This window comes from Gorilla gorilla, chromosome 6 (assembly GCF_029281585.2).
Source record: "Gorilla gorilla gorilla isolate KB3781 chromosome 6, NHGRI_mGorGor1-v2.1_pri, whole genome shotgun sequence".
Taxonomy (NCBI): Eukaryota; Metazoa; Chordata; class Mammalia; order Primates; family Hominidae; genus Gorilla; species Gorilla gorilla.
The window spans coordinates 139,427,290-139,451,436 of record NC_073230.2 but is presented as its reverse complement, the minus strand read 5'-3'; the positions used below and the strand labels follow the sequence as shown (position 1 = coordinate 139,451,436).

The 24,147-nt window shown below is 50.4% G+C and overlaps 1 protein-coding gene across 5 annotated transcripts; it reads right to left on the bottom strand.

Annotated features, from left to right (window-relative positions):
* CPA5 (carboxypeptidase A5) lies at positions 1-23,920 on the bottom strand. Of its 5 annotated transcripts, XM_019030586.4 has the most exons (13): positions 23,542-23,920; positions 22,851-22,908; positions 22,149-22,343; positions 20,903-20,984; positions 18,636-18,770; positions 9,041-9,139; positions 7,480-7,581; positions 6,184-6,285; positions 5,729-5,839; positions 5,214-5,304; positions 1,154-1,353; positions 735-819; positions 7-321 (listed from the first exon to the last, which is right to left on the bottom strand). In XM_019030586.4, the coding sequence occupies exons 3-13, from the start codon at positions 22,262-22,264 to the stop codon at positions 134-136; spliced, it is 1,311 nt and encodes a 436-aa protein (XP_018886131.3). In that variant the 5' UTR covers positions 22,265-22,343; positions 22,851-22,908; positions 23,542-23,920; the 3' UTR covers positions 7-133. The 5 variants fall into 5 exon arrangements, with proteins under 5 accessions (XP_055248251.1, XP_055248253.1, XP_063564837.1 ...); XM_055392276.2 differs by lacking the exon at positions 22,851-22,908 and having other exon boundaries at positions 1-321; positions 22,948-23,920; XM_055392278.2 differs by lacking the exon at positions 735-819 and having other exon boundaries at positions 1-321.
* Between the last annotated feature and the right edge of the window lie 227 nt (positions 23,921-24,147).

The window sequence follows — 24,147 nt, the reverse complement described above, 5'->3', positions numbered from 1 at the left end:
GCCTGTTCAAACTTGTATTTATTTTCTAAGAGGTCGGGATGAGGGCATGGGGACGGGGATGCATAACTTGGGTTTCGGGAGGAGCCACAGACCTTGGGGAGAAGGATGGAGCCTCCTGCCCTCAGTTGTGCTGCTAGTAGGGGTGATTCAGTGTGTGCTCCATGATGGTCCGAAGCGCCATCCACGTCTCCTGGGCCGTGGGGATGATCTGTGTGGCTGGCAGCAGGAAGCCATACTGCCCAGTGTCCCGGAGCTCAAAGCTGAAGGCATACTTGATGCCACTGTCGTAGGCCCAGTCGATGGTGATCCCACTGGCCACATCTAGAAACAAAAGTTCCAAAATGTGCCCCCAAAAGGAAGAAGGGGATGTGGCTGCAAGGTACAGAGGCATCCTGGGTGGAAAGTGAGCCCTGGGAGCCAAACCCCCACCCACCCCAGGCCACACCAGGCTTCCTGCCCAGGCCTCAAACGGGATCACATCCGTGCACCCAGCCCATTCTCTACTCCTGCAAAAAGAAAGCTCCTGCAGGCTACTAGGCTTAGGAACCTTGCAGTAAGCCAGGCACTGGGAGCTGTGCACAAAAACTGCCAAGAAACAGCTGCCTGGGTACCACTGTTCACCCCTCTATCCAGTGTGGGAGGCAGCTTTGGGCCAGCCCAGCTAGATCCATGGCACTGCCCTGCAGCAGTGGTAGATGTGGTGTCTGAAGCAGGGCCAGGGGAGGCTCACTCACAGAGGGTGGTGCTGATGCTGCCAAAAATGTACTCGATCCCATGGACCTTATACAAGGCCTCCACCGCATCCTTGGCAAGATCGTACTGCAAGATGACATTGGTGGGGTGAAAGGCAGGGGCTCCCCGGGGCTCCCACACACTCCCCCACCCTCACCAGCTGGTGAGAAGCATGGATTTAGCAGTCCTGGAAGTTGAAGGTGGAGATGGCCCTTGTGAGAAGGGAGCACAGCATCTCCAGCTTTGAACTTGATCACACGTGAGAACAGCAAGCTCCCCCTACCCCACCCCCGCACCATGGGGTCTATCAGTCCAGACCCCTGCATTCAGAGTAACAACCTGAGCCCTCTGGGAGTATGACAGATATGGATTTTCCTGAGAAGCGGTCTCTTCTCCCCAGGCCCTAAGCAGCCAGTCTCACCAACTCCCTCTGATTTGAAACGGGCTCCAGCGATCGGCCATAAGGGTACATAAGCATCTGAGAGTAGCTGTGGATGGAGATCAGAGCCTTGAAGTTGCCATGGGCTGTGATGAAGTTCACTATGGCAGCCACCTCTGGCTCCGACTGAGGGGAGGGCCCGTGATAAGTTTCTGAGCAGGGGTTGCTGTTGGAACCATTTCCTGGAAGTAAAATAAAGCCACCCAAAGAGTCAAATCCCTGCGTGCGACACAGACGGCGCTCACAAAATACCTGTGTGTTCCCCTACATTTCCCAGCCTCCTTTGCAGTATGACTGAGGTCATGTGACTACTTTGACCAATGGAAAGGTGAGCAGAAATGACATGGCACTTCTGGGTTGAGATTGTTAAGAGCAAGTGTGACTTCTCCATGCTCTTTTCTGTCTGTGTGGCTGGAAGCAAAAAAAAAAAAAATTCTAGATAGAAACAGCCTCCTGGATCCCTCTCTCACTGCGGAAGAAAGCTGCCAAGGAGAGTCACCTGTTCATGTTGGACTTTGTGTGCATGAAAAACTTTTATTGTGTTAAACCACTGAGATTGGGATGGATATTTGTTACTGCTGCATCCTCTAATCTAATATGTCAGAGGACTGCAGCCTCACCATACCTCGCAGTTCTGAAGCCCTGCAGGGAGCCCCCTCGGCTTGTCCTGTGGTCCCTTTAGGAAGGTGGGCCTGGCTCAGAAGTTGCATCCAGAGGAAACTGTAAGTCTCTGCCCCAACCCCGGCTTCCCGTAGTGAGCAGCAAATGCCTTTAGGCTGACCCTTCCTGGGTGTGCCATCAGTTGAGGGCTCAGACTCGGTGTCAGCTGAAGCTTTGCCGCAGCCATGGCCCCAGGTGCGCCATGAACTTGGGGTCTGGGGATATGGGAAACCAATACGGGAGAATAGTTCCCCATAGTTGCCTGAGGCTGTTCTGGGAGCCAGAGGTGCAAAGAAGTCTTTGAAAATTCTTCTTGGGGACTTAAGATGAGGGAGAGAACAAAGAGGAGCAGGGCTTTTATTCTTTTCCCAAGTTTCATTTGTTTCCATTTCCCCCTGGACTCTTTGCCTTCGCCCCATCTCTGTCTTCCTCCTCTGCTCCTCCTCTGCTTTTCCCTTATTCCTGAGGGGAGGGTTGGGCTGTGCTGAGCTGGTCAAGACTTTGTAGGCTAAGGACACACTTGGAAGGAGTCATCCCAGTTTCTCCTCTCTCTCCTCTTCCCTGGAATGTTGGCACCGTCCAGAGATCAGGGATCGCCTCAACTTCTGAAGTCTCCTGAGGAGGCCACAGCATTCCTCTTGACTCCTGGGGCTGGTGGCTGGCCCATGGACCACTTCAGATGATGCTCTAGGAATGCAGCACACAGGTCCTCCCCAAGAATGCACAGGAGGCCAGGCACGGGTGGGAGGGATGGTCTACAGGTTACTCATTACACAGCCATTCAATTAAGGCAATAACAAAACCATAAACAAAATCATCCAGCCTGAGTCACCAACCCAGACACACACTCTTGCTGGCCCCAGGGAGGCCCAGGGAGTGCGCCCCTTCTTGGTTTGGTGGTCCTCACCTGGGATGGGGACCCTGGTTAGAAGGGGACGTGCCGGCAGAGCTAGGGGGTGAAAGGCAGCCCCCAGGCTGGAATCAGCCCATCTAACAGTGGCCTTGTTTGTTATGTCTCTCGGGAGCTCCTGCACCTGCTCCACTTGATGAATGACAAACAGCAACAGATGCGCAGAGCGGGGGGAGGTTGAAGGCTTTGTCTGCCTTTGCGGCCCACGCACAGAAAGCGGTTCCCCTGCCAACGACCAGGTGGCTTTGCCCAAATATGGAGAAACACTTTAGGCCATTAGTTCTGGTTTGAGCTAAGCAGAATAAACTAATCTTCCCCTGGCCGAATGGGAATTGGCTGCCTGCATCTCTGACGTTCACAGTCAAGGTCCTCTGAGTCCGCCTGTTTCACAAGTACCTGCTAATGGATTCATTAGCTATTTATTTTTCCTTCTCTAAAAATGTAATTTGTAGCAAGGGGAAATCTCTGGAAGGACATGGTAAATTATTAAAAGCAGTGATCTTTGAGTGGTGGGATTATGGGAGCTTTTTGCCCCCTCTGGGCTTTTTTCCATAATTGTTTTGTACATTGTGTGTATATGGATATTTTTTTCCTGTGGTGAGACCCACAGAAGTTATTTTCTTTAAGAGGTAATTTATCTTTCTACTAGCCAGCCTATCTTGGGATCTATGGGTACTCACTCCAGTCAGTGCTGAGGGGCCACATGGATGCCCCCACTGAGGCAAGCGTCTGTTCATTTGGAGGTGGAAATGCCTAATTTTGCATGGTCTTGTTCCATTACACAAGCAGTTACAACCCCCACGCTAGGGCCAGGGACCTCACTCTCAGTGCTTTGGGGCCATCCTTATTTTTCAGTGAGAACAGACCCCAAGAAGCCAGATTTTAAAAAGCAATGGGCATCCAGATCTAAAATGTTCTATCTCATTGGTTGGGACACCAGCCTATAGGTCTGATTATCAACAGCAATGACACCGTCCCCTGTGGAGCCAAACCCTGAGCCCCCGGTGAAGTGCAGATGCCATGTCTGGGGGCCGAGCGCTGTGTCTGTTCTGGAATCTCTGTCATGACTGGACCCATCAAATTGTCCTGCCCATCAAATTGCTGTATTTCCAGGGTCCATGGACCTGTCTCTGAGCTTTCTGGAGGCCTCAATTTCCCAATCCCTGTGCCCCTCGCATGGTTAGGGAGATAATCAGGGAAGAACACCAACGAACTCAGGAGAAAGCTGCCCCCTCCCCCTCACTGGGATCAGACAGCTCTGCAGGTATGCACCAGGGTCATAAAGTAATGGGTCAAAAATAAAAATCAGGCTCAAGTCAGCCTTGATGATAAAGAATTGGCTCGAGGCCAGGTGTGGTGGCTTATGCCTGTAATCCCAGCACTTTGGGTGGCCGAGTCGGCTGATTGACTTGAGCCTAAAAGTTCAAGATCAGCTGAGGGAACATGGTGAAACCACGTCTCTACAAAATTTTTTAAAAATACAAAAATTGGCTGGGCGCAGTGGCTCATGCCTGTAATTCCAGCATTTTGGGAGGCCGAGGTGAGTGGATCACCTGAAGTCAGGAGTTTGAGACCAGCCTGACCAATATGGGGAAATTCCATCTCTACTAAAAATACAAAAATTAGCCCAGCATGGTGGTGGGCACCTGCAATCCCAGCTACTCAGGAGGCTGAGACAGGAGAATCATTTGAACCCAGGAGGCAGACATTGCAGTGAGCCGAGATCACGCCACTGCACTCCAGCCTGGGCAATGGAGCAAGACTCAGTCTCAAAACAAAAACAAAAATTAGCTGGGTGTGGTGGTGTGCACCTATGGTCCCGGCTACTTGGGAGGCTGAGGTGGGAGGATCACCTGAGCCCAGGAGGTCAAGGCTGCAGTGAGCCATGATCACACCACTCCACTCCAGCCTGGGTGACAGAGTGAGACCTTGTCTCAAAAAAAAGAAAACAAGAAAAAAAAGCGGTTAATTCTATTGGACACTTGAAACTATTGCCCTGGCCTCCCCAAAGGGCAGATTTCAGGTCCTAGCTCTCAGGGAAAGAGTTCAGAGGCATTTCTTCATGTTGTGCTCCCTTCAGGGCAGGGCTAGGGATGTTTTAGGAGCACCATAAACTCTGGATTTTGAACAACAAGCAAGGCTACTTTGTACCTCCTTTAAGCCTTTCTCCGTCATATTTAGGATTTGACTCATGCAGTTAGTCCTCATTTCAGGAGCTGGGGCTCCCCCAATTGTTTCCCATGAAGGTTTGGCACATGTGTACATTCAACACACACACACACAACCTCTCCCATACCCACAGCCAGTCTGAGGTATGTGCTTGCCTGTCCCTGGCTGTGACTCATGCATATTAGCTGACTACATTGTCCCATGCCTCCCAAGTTGAGTCAACATAATCTGACTGAGTGGGAGAACCTGCCATGGGCCAACACCTCTTCTCCAACCCTGCCGCAGGACAGCAGGTTGCCATACCTCCAAAGCCCGACTTCCAATTCCTGTTGAGATCCACGCCGATGCAGAAGATTCCAGGTCTGATGGACTTGTTCTTCCGCCATAAGCGGTTCTGGGAAAGCCCAGGACAGGTGACCTCATTCGCTGGGCCCATTCCCAGGGATGGGAGCCTCTGATATCCTGGCCTATGGGGGTAGGGGACCCTAGTGGGGCAGGGAGGAGCAAAGGGAAGGAATTGCCAGGACAGGATGGGGCTGGCATGGGGCTGGGCCAAAGATGCAGCTCAGATACTGTGCAGTTGAAGTCAGGGTCTAGGGAGAGGCCTGGGCACAGGCTGCCAATAGAGGCCTTCCCTGGGCAGCAAGAAAGAGGTCAGAGGGCAAGAGGCTGCAGGTGCAGTACCTGAGCAGCCCTGCTGCCCTTGGTGAGGGCTTCTGCAAAGAGGCTCTGAAGGGGCTGGTTCCCAAAGCACAGTGACCTTTTCTCCATCCCCCTAGAGCTGACCCCCTCCTTCCATCCTTCCCAGGTGCCCTCACCATGCTGTGGGTAAAAGCAAACCCATCAGGGTTTGTGACGAGCTCTATGAAGATGTCCATGGCATTCAGTATGTCTGTCAGGACACGGTCTTTGCCATAATCACTGACAATCTGCAAGAAAAAGTGAGGAGGGATGGGAGGCCCTACTGGGTCTCCTGGGAGGTGGCACAGGACATTTTCACATCCAGTGGCTGCAGGAAGGGGTGGCATGAAACCCCTGAGGTATATCTTTTATGCAGAACCAAAGGCTTGGATTTTAAACAACTAGAAGGCAGGGGATCAATGTGGGCTCCGTGCTGCAAAAGGTAAGAGTGCACGGTGGCCGCTCCAAAGGGCAGGATGGAGACAGCACCCTAAGTGTAACTGTTCAACTGAAGGTGCCCTTAAATAGTAAGACCCTGCCCCCAGTTGCAGCCCTCATCATGGGTGCACCTTGGCTACAGGTTCATGCTGACCTTATTGGCAGTCCAGATGCCGGTGGCATGGGTGATCCACTCCCGGGAGTGAATTCCAGTGTCAATCCAGATAGCTGGGTGCCGAGAACCTCCAGTGCTGAACTGAGAAAAAGAATCGGGCCCCAAACCGAGGTTTGAACTCAGATAGCTACTGTCTCTGGGCTACCTGGAAGGAGGTCCCTGAGGCATCCTCAGTGCCTGGGGCAGCTTTAAGCACTGGGTAAGAGGGTGTGTGTGCAGGTACCTGTCCATGTGCCCAAAAGTGCACACGTGTGAGGGCCTTTGAAAATATGGTGGTGCCATTGGGGAGCAAAGTGATCCATCCAGAAGCACAGAATTTCCCAGGGTTGAAAGTATCTTAAGACCAGGGTTTCTCAAACTCTAATGGGCACATGAGTCTCCTGGGGATCTTATTCCAGTGCAGATTCTGACTTAGTAGGTCTGGGGAGGGGTCTGAGGTTTGGCATTTCTAATAAGCTCCCAGGTGATGTTGATGCTGCCATGCAGGGGCCGTGCTTTGAATAGCAAGGCTTCAGACAACATTAGAGAGAGAAGACCACGGCCCCTGGAGAAATGGAAGCAGGGACAGGTTAAGTCAAATCCCAAGTTAGGTGGGTCCACTTGGCTGCTCGGAGGAGCCCATCAGAGAATCGTTGAGAGCAGCAGCAGGCACCTGCCCTTCCTGACAGCTGATGCTAAACGCCCCGCAGGATCCACACTCCCGGGTGCCCTTTTGGGCGCAAACTAAGAATTGCTTTCTGATGGGCTCTGCATTCACATCTCCTACTTCCTTCATGACCCAAGGAACTGCAGGGTCCTGAGTTTGCTTGAATTCTGTTCCAGTGGCTCCTGTGAAGGGCTGGGAGGCTTCTCTATAGACTCAGGCATGTCTGTAGGGCTGTCTAAGCCAGATGACCTCATTAGCAAATGGGCCCTCTGTGTACCTCTCTTCCCATTGAACAGATGAAGCAACTGAGGTAATGGAACGCCAGCTCACCCACACTCACACCCCAAGTCCAGGGTGACAACTGCCAATCTGCAGCCCCAACTCCTTAGCCATCCTCCCACCTACTTCCTGACCAAGGACAGGCTAGGTCACCACACTGTCACCTCCTCATACTACAAGGGTGGATCTCTGAATGCCACAACCCCAAAGTTTATGGGCCACCTGGGGACAGGAGTAGACAAATTGTCCTTCTCCCCAAAACTCCCGCCCGGCCACTACCCCATATGAGATCAATCTTATGCCAGAGGCCCTCAATGTAGAGTCTACAGGTTGACACTGTGGGCTTTTACCTTCAGGACAAGAATGGACTGGTTTTCAAAGCTGTTGCCAATCTGAATTTTTGAGACAATATTGGAATGCTCCATTACAAAGTTGTCAATCCAGCTATATATCTGAAAGGAAAGAAGTGTGTAAGATTGGCAGTTAAGCAGGAAGAGGGATGAACACCAGAGCCTCTCTGAATGTTCTCCCTGCCCCTTCCCACTCTCTTCAATGCTTTGGGTATTTAGACCCTCGAGGGTCTAAAAGAACCCAGATAAAGAATTGCAAAAATAGAGCACTCCCTCAGAGCTAAAGGAAGTGAGTTGTGATCTTGCTGGATTCCCAGGCTCCTTGCTCTGTGCAGAGCTATGCCTTTGCCTGGAAGAACAGTGTGTGCTGAGCCTGCTCAAATCCCCAGGCTTGACCCACATGGCTCTCTCTGGTTAGAAATTCTCTCTTGTCTCCATTCTTTGGCCCATTCAATCCATTTGACAGATCTGACAGGCTTTGTAGTGTTGTTTTTATCTTCTCGCTCCTTTTAGACTGTAAGCCCCTTGAAGGCAGGGTTCTTGTTTTACTTATCTTTGGCATCAATAAATAGTGACAGACTGTATTATTTCATTCTCTTGTTCTTTCAATACATGTAATTGAATTAACAAATATATGAAAGAAAATGGATGCTCCATTGCGTGACTTGTGAAGTGGGAAAAGCGATGACGATAATAGATGGATGGTATCAAGAATGTCTTGTCCTTTGACACGCAAAATGAGACATGTGCCTTGAGTTCCTTTCTGGAGTGGGCATCCCTGCACCATCTGTGTACATTCTCCTTTATAAACAAGTCACTTACCCTGGCTGGCTGTAACTGTGGTCATGAACTTTCTCCAAGTGAAGGCACCTCCCTTTTATTCTACAAACATGGCTGTCCAATGTGCCTGGCTTCCTGCCCCTCATATTATATACCCAAGCACCCATGGCTGGGGCCACTGAACACGAGGACTGGTCACGGAGAGGCTGAGAGCCCTAGGTCCCTAGCTGGAGGATTGGATATGTGTAAGCGTTAAAGAAAGAGGAAAGAAACACAAAATGTGGCTTCACAGTCAAGGACAGGTTTATTTTAGAGAAATAAACCCAGGAGGGGCTTCTGGCTGATTTTTGTCCTTTTTATAACTATAAGGACTGGATTTAGGCAGTTTTTTAATCCAGGGGAACTTAGAATGGTGGTGTTTGTTCAAGATGGCGACGCTCCTGCTCTGTCAAGATGAAGGTAGCTTCTACCTGCTCTATTCTGGCCCATAATGGGTCCCTGCATTAGTGTTCTGCCTAGTAGACCCATTACTCTGCTCTGTACCTGTCTAGGGCTGTACAGTTGAACTACTGTCCCCTCTATCTGAATTCTGGCTTCCAGATCTCTTTGAATATGACTCTCTGCCTAACAGACCTTAACCTAATGTCTGCTGTACAGTCCCTAAGTGTCAGTCACAGTTTCCCATAAACCCTGGAGTCCTTCACTAGTTTCTGACTGAGTCAGGAGACCCTAAGGGGCCCAAAGACACAAGAGAGCCCAGAGCTTGCCCGGCCAGACCTACCTCCTCCAGGGTGTGGTATGAGGAGTAACTGAAGCTGTTGGTGCTGCGCTCCAGCCGGCGGGATTTCGCCATGGCCTCTCTTTCCTCATCCAGCAGCACCTGGGTGATGGGGAACACATATTGGAAAGGAAGGGGAGAGCTGGGCTGGCTATGCCTCTTCTGAGCCCTGCCTCCACTGGCTGTGCATAAAGACAGCAGCAACACAGGAGAATGAGCCACCATGAGTGTGAACTGCACAACAGAAGGAAGGTCCAGGTTGCTGGCTGATTCTTCTGCCTGGCAAGCTGGGAGTCATGCTGCCATTTCCCAAATGATCACAGGGCAAGGAATCCAGAGAGCTGGGTTCTAGGTCTGCCTCTGCCACTAACTGGCTGTGGAATTTACTGTGGCCTTAGTTTCCTCAGCTTGAAAATTGGGAAAGCAATATCTGCCTTGCCACCTCATAGGATAAAATGTAATAATGGATTTGAAGGTGTTTTTGGGGGGAAAAAGGTGCTCACAGTCTACTGCCAACATTGCTTTTGCACTTAATAAACACTCTGTTGAGTCAGGACCCAAGCTGAACCATGTGCACTGACCCCCCTGGGGGAAGCAGAGGGTTCCTCTGACCCCCAACATTAACTCCACTTCTAGGAAACAGCCTAGACAACTGGTATGCAAGCCATTCAGAAAGCCAGGCATGGCCAAAGTCAGTCCAAATCAATATGATTAATGTGCCAATGGTCTTTCACTTATCTCCTAAACACAAGTCTTGATGAGCCAAAAGCAATGTCCTTGGGTATCAACGTGGAGTCAAGCATTCAAGCCTTACATGGTACTTCCCGCTGCCCATACAGAGGGCAGTATAATGCCTGATTGGGTTAACCACTCACTCACCGCTCAGACCACCTACATAATCTTGGGACATTTTTCTCCGCTTGGGTCACAGTGAGATGAGCTAGTGTCCTTCACCCAAGCTCATGCCCTTATAATGGCATCCAGGAGCCAAGGCACCCCAGGATTCAGCACAGACTGTCCAGTGTGGGAAGTACTCAGGTCCTCTGCCACAGAGGATGCTGAGAAAGCATCCTCATTAACCCGAGTTGCCCTTTGTTTGCAGCACTGGGCCACAACTAAGTCTTGCTGATAACTTATTTGGGGCTAGAGCGTTAGTTGACCAAGCTTCTTTATCTTCATGATCTCACTTGATCTGGTCAGATGACCTGAAAACAGGACAGAAATGAGCTATTTGTGTTTTAGAGCTAAAGCAGATTGGAGTGGTAAAGGGACTTAATGGCAAAGCTAACAAGTGGTGGAGGTGAGATAAGAACCAGGCATTCTAGTCTGTACCCTTGGGTTCCTTAAGGCCAACTATCAAAACTAAAGGCCATCAGTAATAACACATATGCAGGTTGGGCACGGTGGCTCACATCTGTAAACGCAGCACTTTGGGAGTCCAAGGCAGAAGGGTCGCTGGAGCCCAGGAGTTTGAGACCAGCCTGGGCAACAAAGCAAGGCCCCATCTCTACAAAAAATTAAAATTAAAAAATTAGCCAGGCTTGGTGACGCATGCCCGCAGTCCCAGCTACTTAAGCTGAGGCAGGAGGACTGCTTGAGCCCGGGAGTTGGAGTATAGAGTGAGCTATGATTGAGAGTGAGTTATGATCGTACCACTGTACTCCAGCCTGGGCAACAGAGTGACACCCTATTTCTAAACACACAGACACACACACACACACACACACACACACACAGAGGCACAAAAACACGCACATACACAGATATGTTTATGTCTGTGTGTATGCATATGTGTGTGGACAGAAAGAGCATGCAAGTGTTAACAACAGCTAAAAACTCCATTGTACTATTCTTTCAATTTGAAAGATTTTTACAATGATGAAAACTCAAGGACCCCTGAGCATAAGAACGCAAGATACTAAAATGCCAAAAATATAAACCAAAATATTCACAATGCCTGCTAAGATAGAAGAAGGCAGATTTGGAGTAAACTTTTTCTATCCTCTATTTTTACATTTTGGCAACGTGCTTATACTACTTCAATAAGAATTTTTTTTTTTTTTTTGAGATGGAATTTCTCTCTTCTTGGCCAGGCTGGAGTACAGTGGTGTGATCTCGCCTCACCGCAACCTCCGCCTCCCAGGTTCAAGTGATTCTCCTGCCTCTGCCTCCCGAGTAGCTGGGATTACAGGTATGCACCATCATGCCTGGCTAATTTTTTGTATTTTTAGTAGAAACAGGGTTTCTCCATGTTGGTCAGGCTGGTCTTGAACTCCCAACCTCAGGTGATGCACCCACCTCAGCCCAGAACTTTTAAATGAATAAATAATAGCAAAACCAAAAGCCCTAATGGCTGCTGCGGAGTCTTCCACCCCCGTCAGGAAGAACAGTGTCCCTCCCCGCCCCACCTGCCACAGATGAGGCAATGCCTAATGACTCACTCATCCCCGAGGCCTAGTTGGCTTGCTCACAACGCTCAGGTTCATAGATTTAAAAATGGGAGTGGAAATTGATGTTTGGGGCTCACTTTATTTTTGAGCACCAACTCCATGCGAGGCAATTACAGTTGTGATGTTTTCCAGCTGCACTGGCTGGCCAGGGGCAAAGCTGGGATTGCTGGGTAAGTTAGATATGGCCGGAGGAGCCCCGGTCCTCTCTGGCCCTTCATAAACACTTCTGGGAAGCTCTAACAAAAGGAATTTTTCTTCTTCCCAGGAAGCCGACCCAAATCTCAACAGCCTACCATGACCAATGTGTGCCAGCCACTGTGTGCCTGGTGCCATCAGCTGTGACGAGCAGCTGCAAGGAAGACAGCAGCCTGCCAGCCATGAGGACAAGGCAAAGGGTCTCCAAGGATCTGGTGGAAGCCTGAAGTTGGGGTGAAAGTGGAGGACAGGGAGGAGAAATCAGAAAAAAAAAGGACTAGAAGACTCAATTTTCCCCACACAGCCTGGGACACCCACAGGAAGACAGGACCCAGGAGGCTGTCCTTTGTTCCACACAAGAGCTTGGAGGCAAATGGGAAGTCAGCACCAAACTGCAAATAACTTTCCAGACACCATCACAGCCTTGTGAATGGAGGTGACACCTTCTTTCAAACTGGGAATTCTCAGCCCTCACAGCTGGCCCCACTTCCAGGAACAGGAATCTGCCTTGGCCTGGAAAATGCACCAGCGTTTGCTCCATTCCTGGGGCTGGGGGAAGGGGATGGGTGACGGAAGAATGCGGTCAGGCCACAGGCTGAGGAATGCCTAATGACAGCCCTGTCAGGCTTCTCAGGAAAAAACAACAAAACAAAGAAACCAACCAACTCAGAAGTAAGCCATCTGCCTCCCTGGAAGCCATAACCTGACAGGGAAAGTAATACCTCGGTGCGAATTAATTTACGATGAGTCAAGGAAGGATGGGGGCCCTAAGGGAAGAACAGTCCTCCTGGGTTGGGCAGGGGAGGAGGTAGCAGGGCCCCAGTGCTGAAGCTGAGGCGGAGGAGAGCAGGATCTCTCACAGCCGAACTCCAGCCGCAGATGCAAAATGGACGCAGCTCATGGAAACAGAGTGGGTTGGGGGCTCTGGGACAGCAGCCGCTGCCTTTCCTCCCAGGTTCCTGGCCTTCTCTTCCAGGTCTAACATCTGCAGTAGCAGCTATGTGGCCAGTAGCAACTCCAGTCCTGCGGCACTGGATGTGGGGGGTGGCTGCTGATCTGAAGTTTTCAGAATGGACCCCCTCAGAGGTCAAGGCCAAACCACAAGGCTTCCGCGTCTAAAAGGCAAAGTTAAAGTGCCACACAGACAACAGTGATGACCACTGAGGGGACAGATGGCTTGAGAGTGGAGTCTGAGGGTGCGGGAGCTCAGGTTAAACCCTGATGCTGCCACCAACTCCATCAAATTACTAACTTCTCTGTGCCTCAGTTTCCCCCTTGTAAAATGGAGGTCATGTTATCACATACTTTATCACATACTTTAAAACGTTCTCATGAGAGCCAGGCGCAGTGGCTGACACCTGTAATCCCAGCACTTTGGGATGCCAAGGCAGGTGGATCACTTGAGGCCTCCGGAGTTTGAGACTGGCCTGGCCAACATGGCAAAACCCTGTCTCTACTAAAAATACAAAAATCAGCCAGGCGTGGTGGCGCGCGCCTGTAATCCCAGCTACTTGGGAAACTGAGGCAGGAGAATTGCTTGAACCCAGGAGGCGGAGGTTGCAGTTAGGGGCGATTGTGCCACTGCACTCCAGCCTGGGCGACAGAGCAAGACTCCATCACGCAAACACACACACACACACACACACACACACACACACACCCCAATGTTCTCATGAGGATTAGAAGGGTTAATACATGCTAAATGCTTAGACTTTTGCCAGGCACGTAGTAAATGCTAGTGAATGTTAGCTATGATGATGAGGAAGAGTGTGACAATGATAAGGAGGGTGATAAGTTTGGGGTGACTCCAGGGCTCTGTGATGGAGCATTACAAGGCATGACCAGGAAGTCTGGGTTCCTCCAGAGGTAGGATAGCTTCTGTAGGACTTGGAGGGCAGAAAGCACCCATTAATGGTCATCTGGGGGAGTCAGTCAGCACCTGACTTTCATGGGGCCCAACAGAGGGGCCTGGGTCCTCTTCTGTCCCTACCCCCATGATGCAGGCAGCCTCCACCTCTCTTAGGGTCTTGCCCATCACTGCTGCTGTCTTCCCTGGCTTCTCCTGCAATCTTTCCTGTTGTCTTCTTCTCCTCTCTGGAGCTGCCACTCACCCTGAGACCAGCAAACAGCATTTCTACCTTTAAAACTCTGCTATTCAAGCCAGGCATGGTGGTGCACGCCTGCAGTCCCAGCCATTCAGGAGGCTGAGGCAGGAGGATCTCTTGAGCCCAGGCGTTCAAGGCTGCAGTGCGCTATGACTGTGCCTGTGAATAGCCACTTTACTCCACCCTGGGCAATATAGCAAGACCCCATCTTAAAAAAAAAAAAAAACCTCTCGTGGTTCACGCCTATGATTCCAGCACTTTGGGAGGCTGAGGCAGGTGGATCACTTGAGGCCAGGAGTTTGGGACCAGCCTGGCCAACATGGTGAAACCCTGTCTCTACTTAAAAAAATAAAAAATAAAAATAAAAAAATAATAATAATACAAAAATTAGCCAGGGGTGGTGGTGTGTGCCTGTAATCCAAGCTACTTGGGAGGCTGAGGCATGAGAATTGCTTGAGCCTGGGAGGTGGAGGCTGCAGTGAGCCGAGATCATGCCACTGTACTCCAGCCTGGGTGAGGGAGTGAGACCCTGTCTCAAAAAGAAAACAAATAAACAAATAAAAACTGTACTCTTCAGCTAGCAAGATAATAATTTAAAGAAGTAAAGAATTAAATTATATAAGCAATGAGAAAATGGTAAATGTCAACAAAAGGGAAATGGGAAAGAAAGAGGAAGTTGGAGAAGTGGGGAAGAAGAAGGGTACAATTTAAAATAAGATGAGCAGTCTGGCGTGGTGGCTCACACCTGTAATTTCAGCACTTTGGGAGCTCGAGGTTGGCGGGTTGCCTGAGCCCAGGAGTTCAAGAGCAGCCTGGGCAACATAATCAGACCCCATCTCTACAAAAAATACAAAAATTAGCTGGGTATGGTGACACGGGCCTGTAGTCCCAGGGCCTGTACTTAGAAGGCTGAGGCGAGAGGATGGAGTGAGCCTGGGAGTTCGAGGCTGCAGTGAGCCATGATCGTGCCACTGCACTTAAGCCTAGACAACAGAGTGAGATCTTGTCTCAAAATAAATAAATACAATAAAATGAAAAGCCTTATGACCATTGCAAGGGCTTTGGCTTCTACTCCAAATTAGTTGGGTTTTAAGCAGAGGAACAACATGCTTGAATTTGCAATAGTTTTAAAGGACGCTTCTGGCTGCTGTTTTGAGACTAGGTAATAAGGAATCAAGGTGGAGAATGGGGGAGAGCAGTTAGAAAGCAACTGGAAGAACCCAGGTGAGGGACGAGATGGCGCATGGGCCCTCGGGGGTGGTGTGGGATGTGCTAAGATCCATTCTGAAGGCAGCGATAAATCTGTTGTTGATGGGGGGTTTGAGGAAGGGGTCAAGAATGGCTCCCAGCTTCTGGTCTGAGTGACTGGAAGGATGCTGTTGCCATTTCCTGAGATAGAGAGGGCTGTGGAGGCACCGATGAAGGGCCAGGGGAGCTTGGTCTGGACCTGGAAAGTTGGAGATGCCCATTGGACCCCCAGGTGGAAACACTGAGTAGGCGGTTGGATCCAGGAGAGGAGGTGCTGGCTGGAGACAGAACACAGAAGTCCTGGATGCCAGGGGAAGAGACAGGCTCCAGGAAGGAGAGAGTGACCAGTTGTGCTGTTGGAAGAGGAACACTGAGAGTCGGCCATCGGGTTGGATCTGGAAGTTGCGTGTGACATTGTCAAGGGAAGCTTTGGTGAAGTGAGGGGGTGGGCAGCCTGCCGGCGGACAGGGATGAAGATAACAGGGAGAGTCAGTATTTTCAGGAGTTTCAATCTATGGGGAAGCATAAAAATGGGGTGATGGCTGGAGGGGAGAGGGAAGGGATCAAGAGAGGGTTTTTTTAAATGGGAGAAATAACTGTATTTGCATGGTGATGAGAGTGATCCACTAGGGCGAGGGAAATTGGCAAAGCAGTATTTACACTCGATTGTATTCTGCTCTAGGTGGTCAGAGTATGGGTGATTTTTGTTTTCTCCTTGTGCTTTCCACTATTTTCCAAATTATCTAACATGAATATTTATTAATTTTGTAATCAGAAAAAAAGCCATTAAAAGCCACAGAGCTGATTGCTCAAGTGAAGTTTTTCCATGGTGACTCATCCTAGGGAAAAAAAAACAAAAACAAAAACCAAAGGGCTGAAAAGAACGAGGAGGTGAAGAAAAATTAAATGCAAATAGAGCTCGCTCGGAATCAGATAATTTCTTGCCTGGCCCACTGCAATTTCCTCACCACCCTCCTGCCTGTCAGTCTCTCCCTGGTCCCGTCCCCAGCTCAACACTCTCACTGTCAGGGTGGTTTTTCTGAAATGCAAATCTGATCATGTGAAAGCACCTCCCATGACTCCCCCCTAGTTGTCAGGATAAAATCCTGACCTCGTCACATGGTGGAGGGCACTCTTTGTGATGGGGTCTGGCTTCATCACCAATCGGGGTGGGGGCCCCCCTTCCTCTGGCCAGCCCCCCCTCACCTGCTCTTCAGCGCACCGTAATTACCGCCTTCTCAGAAGCACGGCGTGCAGTGCCTCTTGTATGCGCTCCCATAGCAACCGCCCTCACTCCATCAGCCGCTCATCCACTCCATTGTAACCACCGATTTACCCCCCTCCATCCCCGGCCCCCGCGACCCTCCAGCTGTCCTGGATACAGGGCCAAGTTTTTTATCTCTGTGTTTCCAGCCCCTTGCCCGATGCACAGCACACAGTAGGGCTCTCTGTGTCTGGGAGTGGAATGAATGGCCCTGCCTCATGTTTCTCAAGCATCCCTCTGATCACAGGGCAGAGGGAGGGAGAGATTCCAAAATCTCCCCTGCCTCTGGCCAAAGTGAAAACCAGCATCGAGGTTTTTCCAGCCTGGTCCTAGCCACCCAACACGACCACTCCTCTTTCCTTTCCTCCTCCTAATGAATGTCTATTAGTTCCACTGACATTTATCAAGCCCCAACGAAGCAGCAGGTCCTATGGTAGGTACTGGGGTAGGAAGATGGATACGGAGTGTGGAGCTGAACCTTGGCTGAGGGGAGGGGGCCAGAGGAACAAAGACCCGCATGTGAATAAGGTCGTGCCTGTCCTGAACTCCCCAACCGAGCAAGTCATTCAGCAGACAACCGCAGAGGGCCCACCCTGCAGGGGACATTGCCAAGTACTTGGCTGAGGGGATCCAGAGGACAGGGAGACAATCCGGCCCGTGCATCTGTATCTGAAATACAAGACTAGATGCCAGCAACCCAAGGAGTGCAAAGCCCTTCCGGTCCTGTTAGCAAATCTCAGCTTCCCTCCTCCTGGACCCCTCCCCATCATCAATCCCTCAACACATCAACACATCAGCCACCCCACCCCCAGCTCCCTCTAAGCCAAAATATGATCTCAAGTATGGCAGTGAGTGCTTGATCCTTGCAGGAAGAGCGAGTTGGTGAAAATCCTGCCTGGCTGGATCAAGGCTAAGAGGTCAGAGCATTTTCCTGAGAGGGAGGGCAAAGCCCTAGAGGGACTCGGGGCTGCGGATGTTGGGAGAGGACAGGCTAAATCCAGTGGGGGAGGCTCAGAGGGGACTCTGGGGCCGTCCCTGATGTGCAGAAATCAACAGAAAGTTTTTAGAGACCTCTGTGTGTCTGTTTGCCAAATGCTGCGGAGTTCCCAGGGTGGGGCTGAAACAGGGAAACGGAAACTTCAAAATAGAGGCCTGGGCTAAAAATGAGAATTCAGTTCTACTTCTTTTGATGTGGTAGCCTCTTTTGTCTGCGAGAGTTTCCCCATTTTTGTTTGTGGGGGATTTCATTAGAGAAATATCCCACCCCCACACGTTGAGCGGGAAACAGATGTGCCTGATGAGGGATAAAGGTCTTTGAAAGGACCAAAGTTCCCCAGCCCTGCGCTCGCATGGGAACGGAATGCTGCCTGATGCGTTGATCCCCTGACATACGGTGTCAAGTGTGTGCGCTCCGGGAGGCTCTGTGTTCCCACAGTCGGAGCCCTTAGGGGAGATTAGCGCCATACAACAAGGTTGGGAATGAATCTTTATGGATACAGTTCCACAGGTACACGGCCAGCAGCAGCAGCTGCAGAAAGATGCAGCCGGGGAGGCTTAACCAATGAGTGGTACCCACAAAGATCTCTAGGAAGGAGACTGTGCTACCAGCACCTTTCAGGGGCTCTTTAGGATATACTGGAAAATAGAACAATTGAAATAGAATTTCATGATGTTCAGAAAAGACGCAGGGAAAGCAGCAGGGAGACTGGGGTGTCCAGGATGAAGGCTACCTTTGTCCTACCCAAGAGCAGGTCTGTAGCTGCTTCTCCCAAAGCGGTTCCTCTGGGAGAATCCTGCCTGGGGGGATGCCCCGTGCGGAGAGCCAAGCGGTGGAGGTTGGGGGAAGTGAACCACACCAGTGCTCTGAACCACACAATGCTGTTTCACCATTTCCCAATCCTCTGAAGTAAAGCCGTTCCCCCAGGCATTGGGTGGCTGAGACACAGCGGGAACAGGAGGGAGTGGTCAGATAAGCGAAGGAAGAAGCTATCCAGAGGCACCTTCCCACGGTGCCTGGGGAAGACCCCAGCTACATCCTCCTGTCTCCCTTCTCCCTGCGCCTTTGCTGTTTATTAGCTGCAAATCCCTCCCCAGGAGGACTCATCACAGGCGTCCTCTCCACTCCCACACTGTGAGTGCTTCCCCCATGAACCCTGTCCTAGCTTCAGATTCTGAGAAGCGTGCGGCTCACTTCCTTCCACAGCATGTTCACAAACATGCTGGTGGAGACCCAGAAACCACATATCCACTTTTAGCCCCGAGAACATCTCCTCCATGTTGGGCCCCAACCAGAAAGGAAGGCGGAAGGCAGGGTCCCAGCTGGGGCAGGGCTTCACCTGGATGTCCTTTATCATGATGCTGTAAGCAAGGCCATGGGACTCCAGATAAACTTTGATGTCTTTCAGTTCGGAGAAAGGAACTCTCATATCCACAGGGAGGCTGGTCCTGGCTGGGCCACGCCAGAAGTCCACCTTGTTCACCAAGGAAAGAGAGAGAGCTGCATTACTCCATGTCCTTCCACACAATCCTGTAGGTGACCACAGAGAGCCAGAGAATCTCTCAGCCAGTAGAGACCCTCTTTCTACTCAGGAGATGGGGACGGGGGTGTGATGTCCCAAAGCCCCTCAGCGGATGCCTGAAACAGCAGATAGTACTGAACCCTAGACTATGCTCTTTCCTATACATACAGATTTGGGATACAGGTTTTTTTGTAATTTTTAATTTTTGTGGGTACATAGTAGGTGTATATATTTCTGGGGTATATGGGATATTTTGATACAGGTATACAATGTGTAATGATCACATCAGGGCAAATGAGGTATCTATCACTCAAGCACGTATTCTTTGTGTTACAGACAATCCAAGTACTCCAAGTACACTCTTTTAGTTATTTTTAAATATACAATTAAATTATTATTGACAATAGTCACCCTGTTGTGCTATTAAATACTAGATTTTATTCACTCTTTCTATGTTTTTGACAGACCTATAATAAAGTTTAACTTATAATTTTTGTTTTTTTTTGAGATGGAGTTTCGCCCAGGCTGGGGTGCAATGGCATGATCTCGGCTCACCGCAACATTTGCCTCCCGGGTTCATGCCATTCTCTTACCTCAGCCTCCTGAGTAGCTGGAACTACAGGTGTGCACCACCACGCCCAGCTAATTTTTGTAATTTTAGTAGAGACAGGGGTTTCACCATGTTGGCCAGGCTGGTCTTGAACTCCCGACCTCAGATGATCCGCCCACCTTGGTCTCCCAAAGTGCTGGGATTGCAGGCATGAGCCACCACACCTGGCTCTAACTTATAAATTAGGCACAGTTAAAGATTAAAAACAATAGCTTAATAATAAAATAGAGCAATTATAACAAATGCCAGCATCACTACTCTTGCGCTTTGGGGCCATTATTAAGTCGAATAAGGGTTAGACGAACAGAAGCACTGCAACACCGCAACAGTCGGTCTGATGACCGAGATGGCCACTAAGTGACTCGCGGAGGGGAGTGTGGACAGCGTGCAGGTGCGAGACTTCATCACACTACTCAGAACAGCTTGCAATTTAAAACTTATGAGTTGTTTCTTTCTGGAATTTTCCATTTAATGTTTTTGGTTGACTGCCAATCAGGAGGGACTACTGTACACCTAAATAGGCCCCAGTTCCGTAATGAAACCCTAAGGCTGAGCGGAAAGACCGGGACAAACAAAATCCCCAAGGCACTGAGGTTCTTTCCCTAATTCCAAGTCCTGTTGCCTCCACACCTCACTCATACTCATTGCAACTTCATCAGGATCCAGAGAGCCCTAAAGAGTCCTCAAGGTGAGGCCGCTCATCATCTGGGACATGAACACAGACAAGAACCCTGGTCAGGAAAGGGAGGCATCGTTGTTCCCATCCCCGCAGAAGTAGGAGAGGCCGAATCTGGGTCCCTAGGTCAGCCTTTTGCGATGCCTATTTTTCAATTAGTAAAATGGAGAGAATGATCACAAAGCATCATGAGTCCCAGTCGACGGGACACTCAGACAAGTAGGAGCAAGGGCTTTGACCACATCCAGGAATATCTGGTAGTTCCAATGGCCCCCTAACAAAACCCTTCTATGTAATAGTCAAAGTTAAAGAAAATGTTTTCCATTGTGAAAACCTTCAGAGGACAAATGTTCTCAGGAAAGATGCTCAGGCTGACAGGGATGAACCCAGATAAAATACAGGTTTGCCAAGCTAAGCCATTTCACTTGGGAGGCCAATGTATCCAACCTCCATGCTACGTGGCATCCCACCCAGAGACATTGTGCCCTCTCACCCGTTTGGCTTTAGGAAATTCCTGCTGTTTGGAGATAGGTGCCCTGATGGGTCACGTAGCAGCTCCCTATCCAGGAGAGAGTGGGTGGCTAGAGGAGACACAGCCTAAAAAGGCAGCCCAAATTTCTGGGCAGGTGTCCCTGATTTTTCCTGAAGAGGAACCACATGTGATTTCCCACAGGTCTGTGCTCTTTGCAGAGAACTCAGGAGGGCAGGTTTGGGGTAAAGGGGGACAGGACAAGGAGCTAAATGTGTGAGCCACTGAGGAGGGGGTGGGGGGTGTCCTCAAGCCTGAGGAGTCCTCACCTTCTGGGGTTTCAGGCCCTCCAGATCCCTGAGAAGTGAAAGCTGCTTCTCATCTTTGGCCAGGACTCGAAGAACCTGGTCCCTAGAAAAACACAGGGAGGGGCGGAGGAAGCTGTGGAGAAGGATCCCTGGAAGGCTGTGTCACTTGGAAGGGGCAGAGTGGAGCAGAGGCCCAGCTGAGGGCCAGGCGGGAAGGCCAGGAGGCACCGCATGAGTGGAGGCTGAAGGAGCCCTGAGCAGGCAGGACTCGCAGGCAGCTCTGAGAAGCACATGGTCCTTCAGTCTAGAGCCAGTGGGCTCTCCAGCCCCAAGGACAGACCACTCCGGGGGCTAAATAAAGCCTGTCAGTGCTACTGCTGGACTGAAGGCCAAGCCAGGGGAAGAAGGAAGGGAAAGGAATGGGGAGGGGGGCGATGTGTCAAACGAAAGGAATGAAGGGGAGAAAGGAATAGACACAGGGGCTGGGGGAACCAGTGTGGCCCCAAGGGCTCTTCGCGAGGGGGCCCCAAGGCCATGGTCTGTCTCGACGCCCAGAAGGTGAGATCAGACAACCTCACCCCATCTGACATGGAGGAAGCTGAGCTCCTTCCCTTCCCGATGGAGGTGAGTGGAGGTTGCGTATCCAAGAGGCCTGTGGTGTGGGCTCTGGGGTGCGACACCTGGGATGGGGTTGGTGCCCTCACAGGCTGGCTCTGAGACCGTGGGTGAGGAAACCCGTCTCTACGCTCGCTGTGTCTCCTCTTCTCTACTGTGGAGGACTGTGGGGCATCCACCTGTGGACCTTGGAGAGGCTCAAAGTACATCCACAGAGGGCCTGGCGTGTAATACTAGAACTTCCTGTCATTCGAAGGAGGACGACACCCACATCCATTTTTGGTAGGGGTATGTAGTCTTGTGGGGGCTACAACTTCTCTGAGAATCGGAGGAAAGCTATGAATGCATCCTCCCCGAAGAAGCTCCTGTTGTATAGGAAAACTGTTGCATGTGGTTTCAGGGGATTCTTGGAGCCCCGGGGGCTTCCTCCTGGACTCTGGATTAAGAACTCTGGATTTGGGGAGGACCACCAACGAGCCAGCCCCGGAGCATGAGAATGGGAGGCTGTGGAGCTGGAAGTGGGTTCAGGACAGGAACCCACATCCTGACTCTCCACCTTGATCAGGCACCAGCGGGGCAGCCACCTCCTGCTGGGACATCCAGTCCCCTCCTCCCAGCCAGTCCTCCCTCCCACTGCAGAGCAGCCACTCACCCTGTGAAATTCATTTGGCCCAAAGCTGCTGCCAGGATAAAGCTGAAGACCAGGAGTATCCGCCTGTCCACGGGGGATGGCCCAGGGCGCGTCCCGCCTCCAGGGGTGCCCTGCATGCTTCTTCCTCCTGGTGAGCTTCAGGGGCTTTCCTTGGGCACCGTGGCCCAGGCCTCAGGATAGCAGAGCACCTAGAGGCTGGAAAGCCCGGCCTGAGAATGAGCATTAGGCTGTCTGGGGCACCCAGCATGTGGTTCCCACATGCCAGGCCTTGGGAGAGCTAGGGCTGCCCCTCCCCAACCCAGCACATCCTCTCCTGGGAAGGGGAGAGGGAAGAGAGGAGGAAGACAGGCCCTTAGCTTTTCTTTTCTCTCAGGAGGTTTGCCAGGGCAGACCCTTGTGAGCATCAAAGCTTCCATCTCTGGAGAAAGACCAGAGTAGCCAGCAGCCCTGGGATACCCCTCCTTTCCTCCCTCCTCTACAGCATCTTCTCTTTCGCTCTTCTTCTCCCCCAGCCCACTCATGCTTTCCCTGGGCCATATCCTCCTTACACATAAGGTGTGGATGCCATTGAAACACCGCTGGGCTTAGAGACAGAGACTGGGTGCTCACTTCCCGTCTAAAATATCTGGGGCAGCTGCCCTAATCTCTAAATCTCAGTTTACTCATCCATCAAATGGGGTTAATCATACCTCCCCTCCCTACCTCACAGGGTTTGAAGGGGTATAGATGAGACAACTTGAGTGAATTGGCTTGGTAAAGCCTGCAAAATGCAATGTATTATTATTCAAAAGGCATTAACTTTTAGTCACAGCTGCATTTGAGATCAGTCCTCCAGTGGCGATGGGGAGAAGGGGAAGAGAAGAGAATGGAGAGGAGAACAAAGGAAATAACTATATATTGTATGAGAAGGAATTCAATCTAGATTCCCTTTTCTCTGTCTTCAGGTGGTCATCATTGTGCTAGCACAGATAGTGGGTTTTCTGCTAGACATGAAGGTCACCGCAGTCATTATTAGAGTTCTCAACAGACAGCAGAGTCAATTTCTCAGTCCTGCTGAAGCCCCACACAGTTCCCTTTATAGTTTGGGAATAGCAGGAGTAAAGCAGGGGCCAGCACACAAAGCAGTCATGTTGGAAGGAGAAAGTGAAAGATGATGCCTGAATGGCAAATGATGAATCTAACAGAAAATCCACAGGGGGTGGGGGTAAGGCAGAAGCTGAATCCAACCAAGTCGTTCAGCAGAGGACGTCAACAATAGGCCACTTAACTGTCACTGGCAATTCTCAGAAGCTCCCCCTCCCCATCCAAACTATCTCAGAATGGCCGATTAACTGGCTATGTGTGCAAAGAAGGGAGCTCTTTTATCGACAGAACGCCCTGCTCCCCCACCCACCTGCCCTACTCCATTATTTTGTAGTTCAGCTGTTCAGACAAGCCAGACTCTCCTAGTATCCTGGCTTCAGGGACTCTCAAACAGTAACATTATCAAAGGGTTTAAGGACATAGAAAAGAAAGCAGTTATGCTTTCCACCCAAGTAACATTCAGCTTCAGTAGCAATGGAGATAAAAGGGTGTACTGCTAACAATAGCTCAGGAATTTAAAAGGAAAAAAACAGACAGAGTGCTAGTCACCAAAAGTACCCAGCGTCTTCTTGTTCAAAAACATCATTTTAAGCCACCAATGATGAGACAGCTATCCCTGTACCTGTACTTGGCTTAAGGGTGGGAAAAGAGAGAGAGTGAGGGAGAAAGAATAAGAGTAAAGACAGAGAGAGAAGCAGTTAGGAAGTTTTGAGAATCCTATGACACAGCTTCCAATAGAACTTTCTGTGATAATGGAAATATTCTATGTCCACACCCCCCAATAGGATAGCCACTAACCTCTTGAAATGTGGCTATTGTGGTTGAATATTGATTTTGGAGTTGTATTTAACTTTAATTAATTTAAATAAAATTTAAATAGCCGCATGTGGCTATTGGCTACCATACTGGACAGCAG

Bases quoted from the DNA above. Each gene is read 5' to 3' on its own strand.
- CPA5 (XM_055392276.2), bottom strand. From the start codon at position 22,264: ATGCAGGGCACCCCTGGAGGCGGGACGCGCCCTGGGCCATCCCCCGTG. The intron at 5,305-5,728 runs GTGAGGGCACCT...GGGCTTTCCCAG, and splicing joins TTGCTTTTACCCACAGCATG to AACCGCTTATGGCGGAAGAA. The intron at 322-734 runs GTGAGTGAGCCT...TTTTGTTTCTAG, and splicing joins CAGCATCAGCACCACCCTCT to ATGTGGCCAGTGGGATCACC.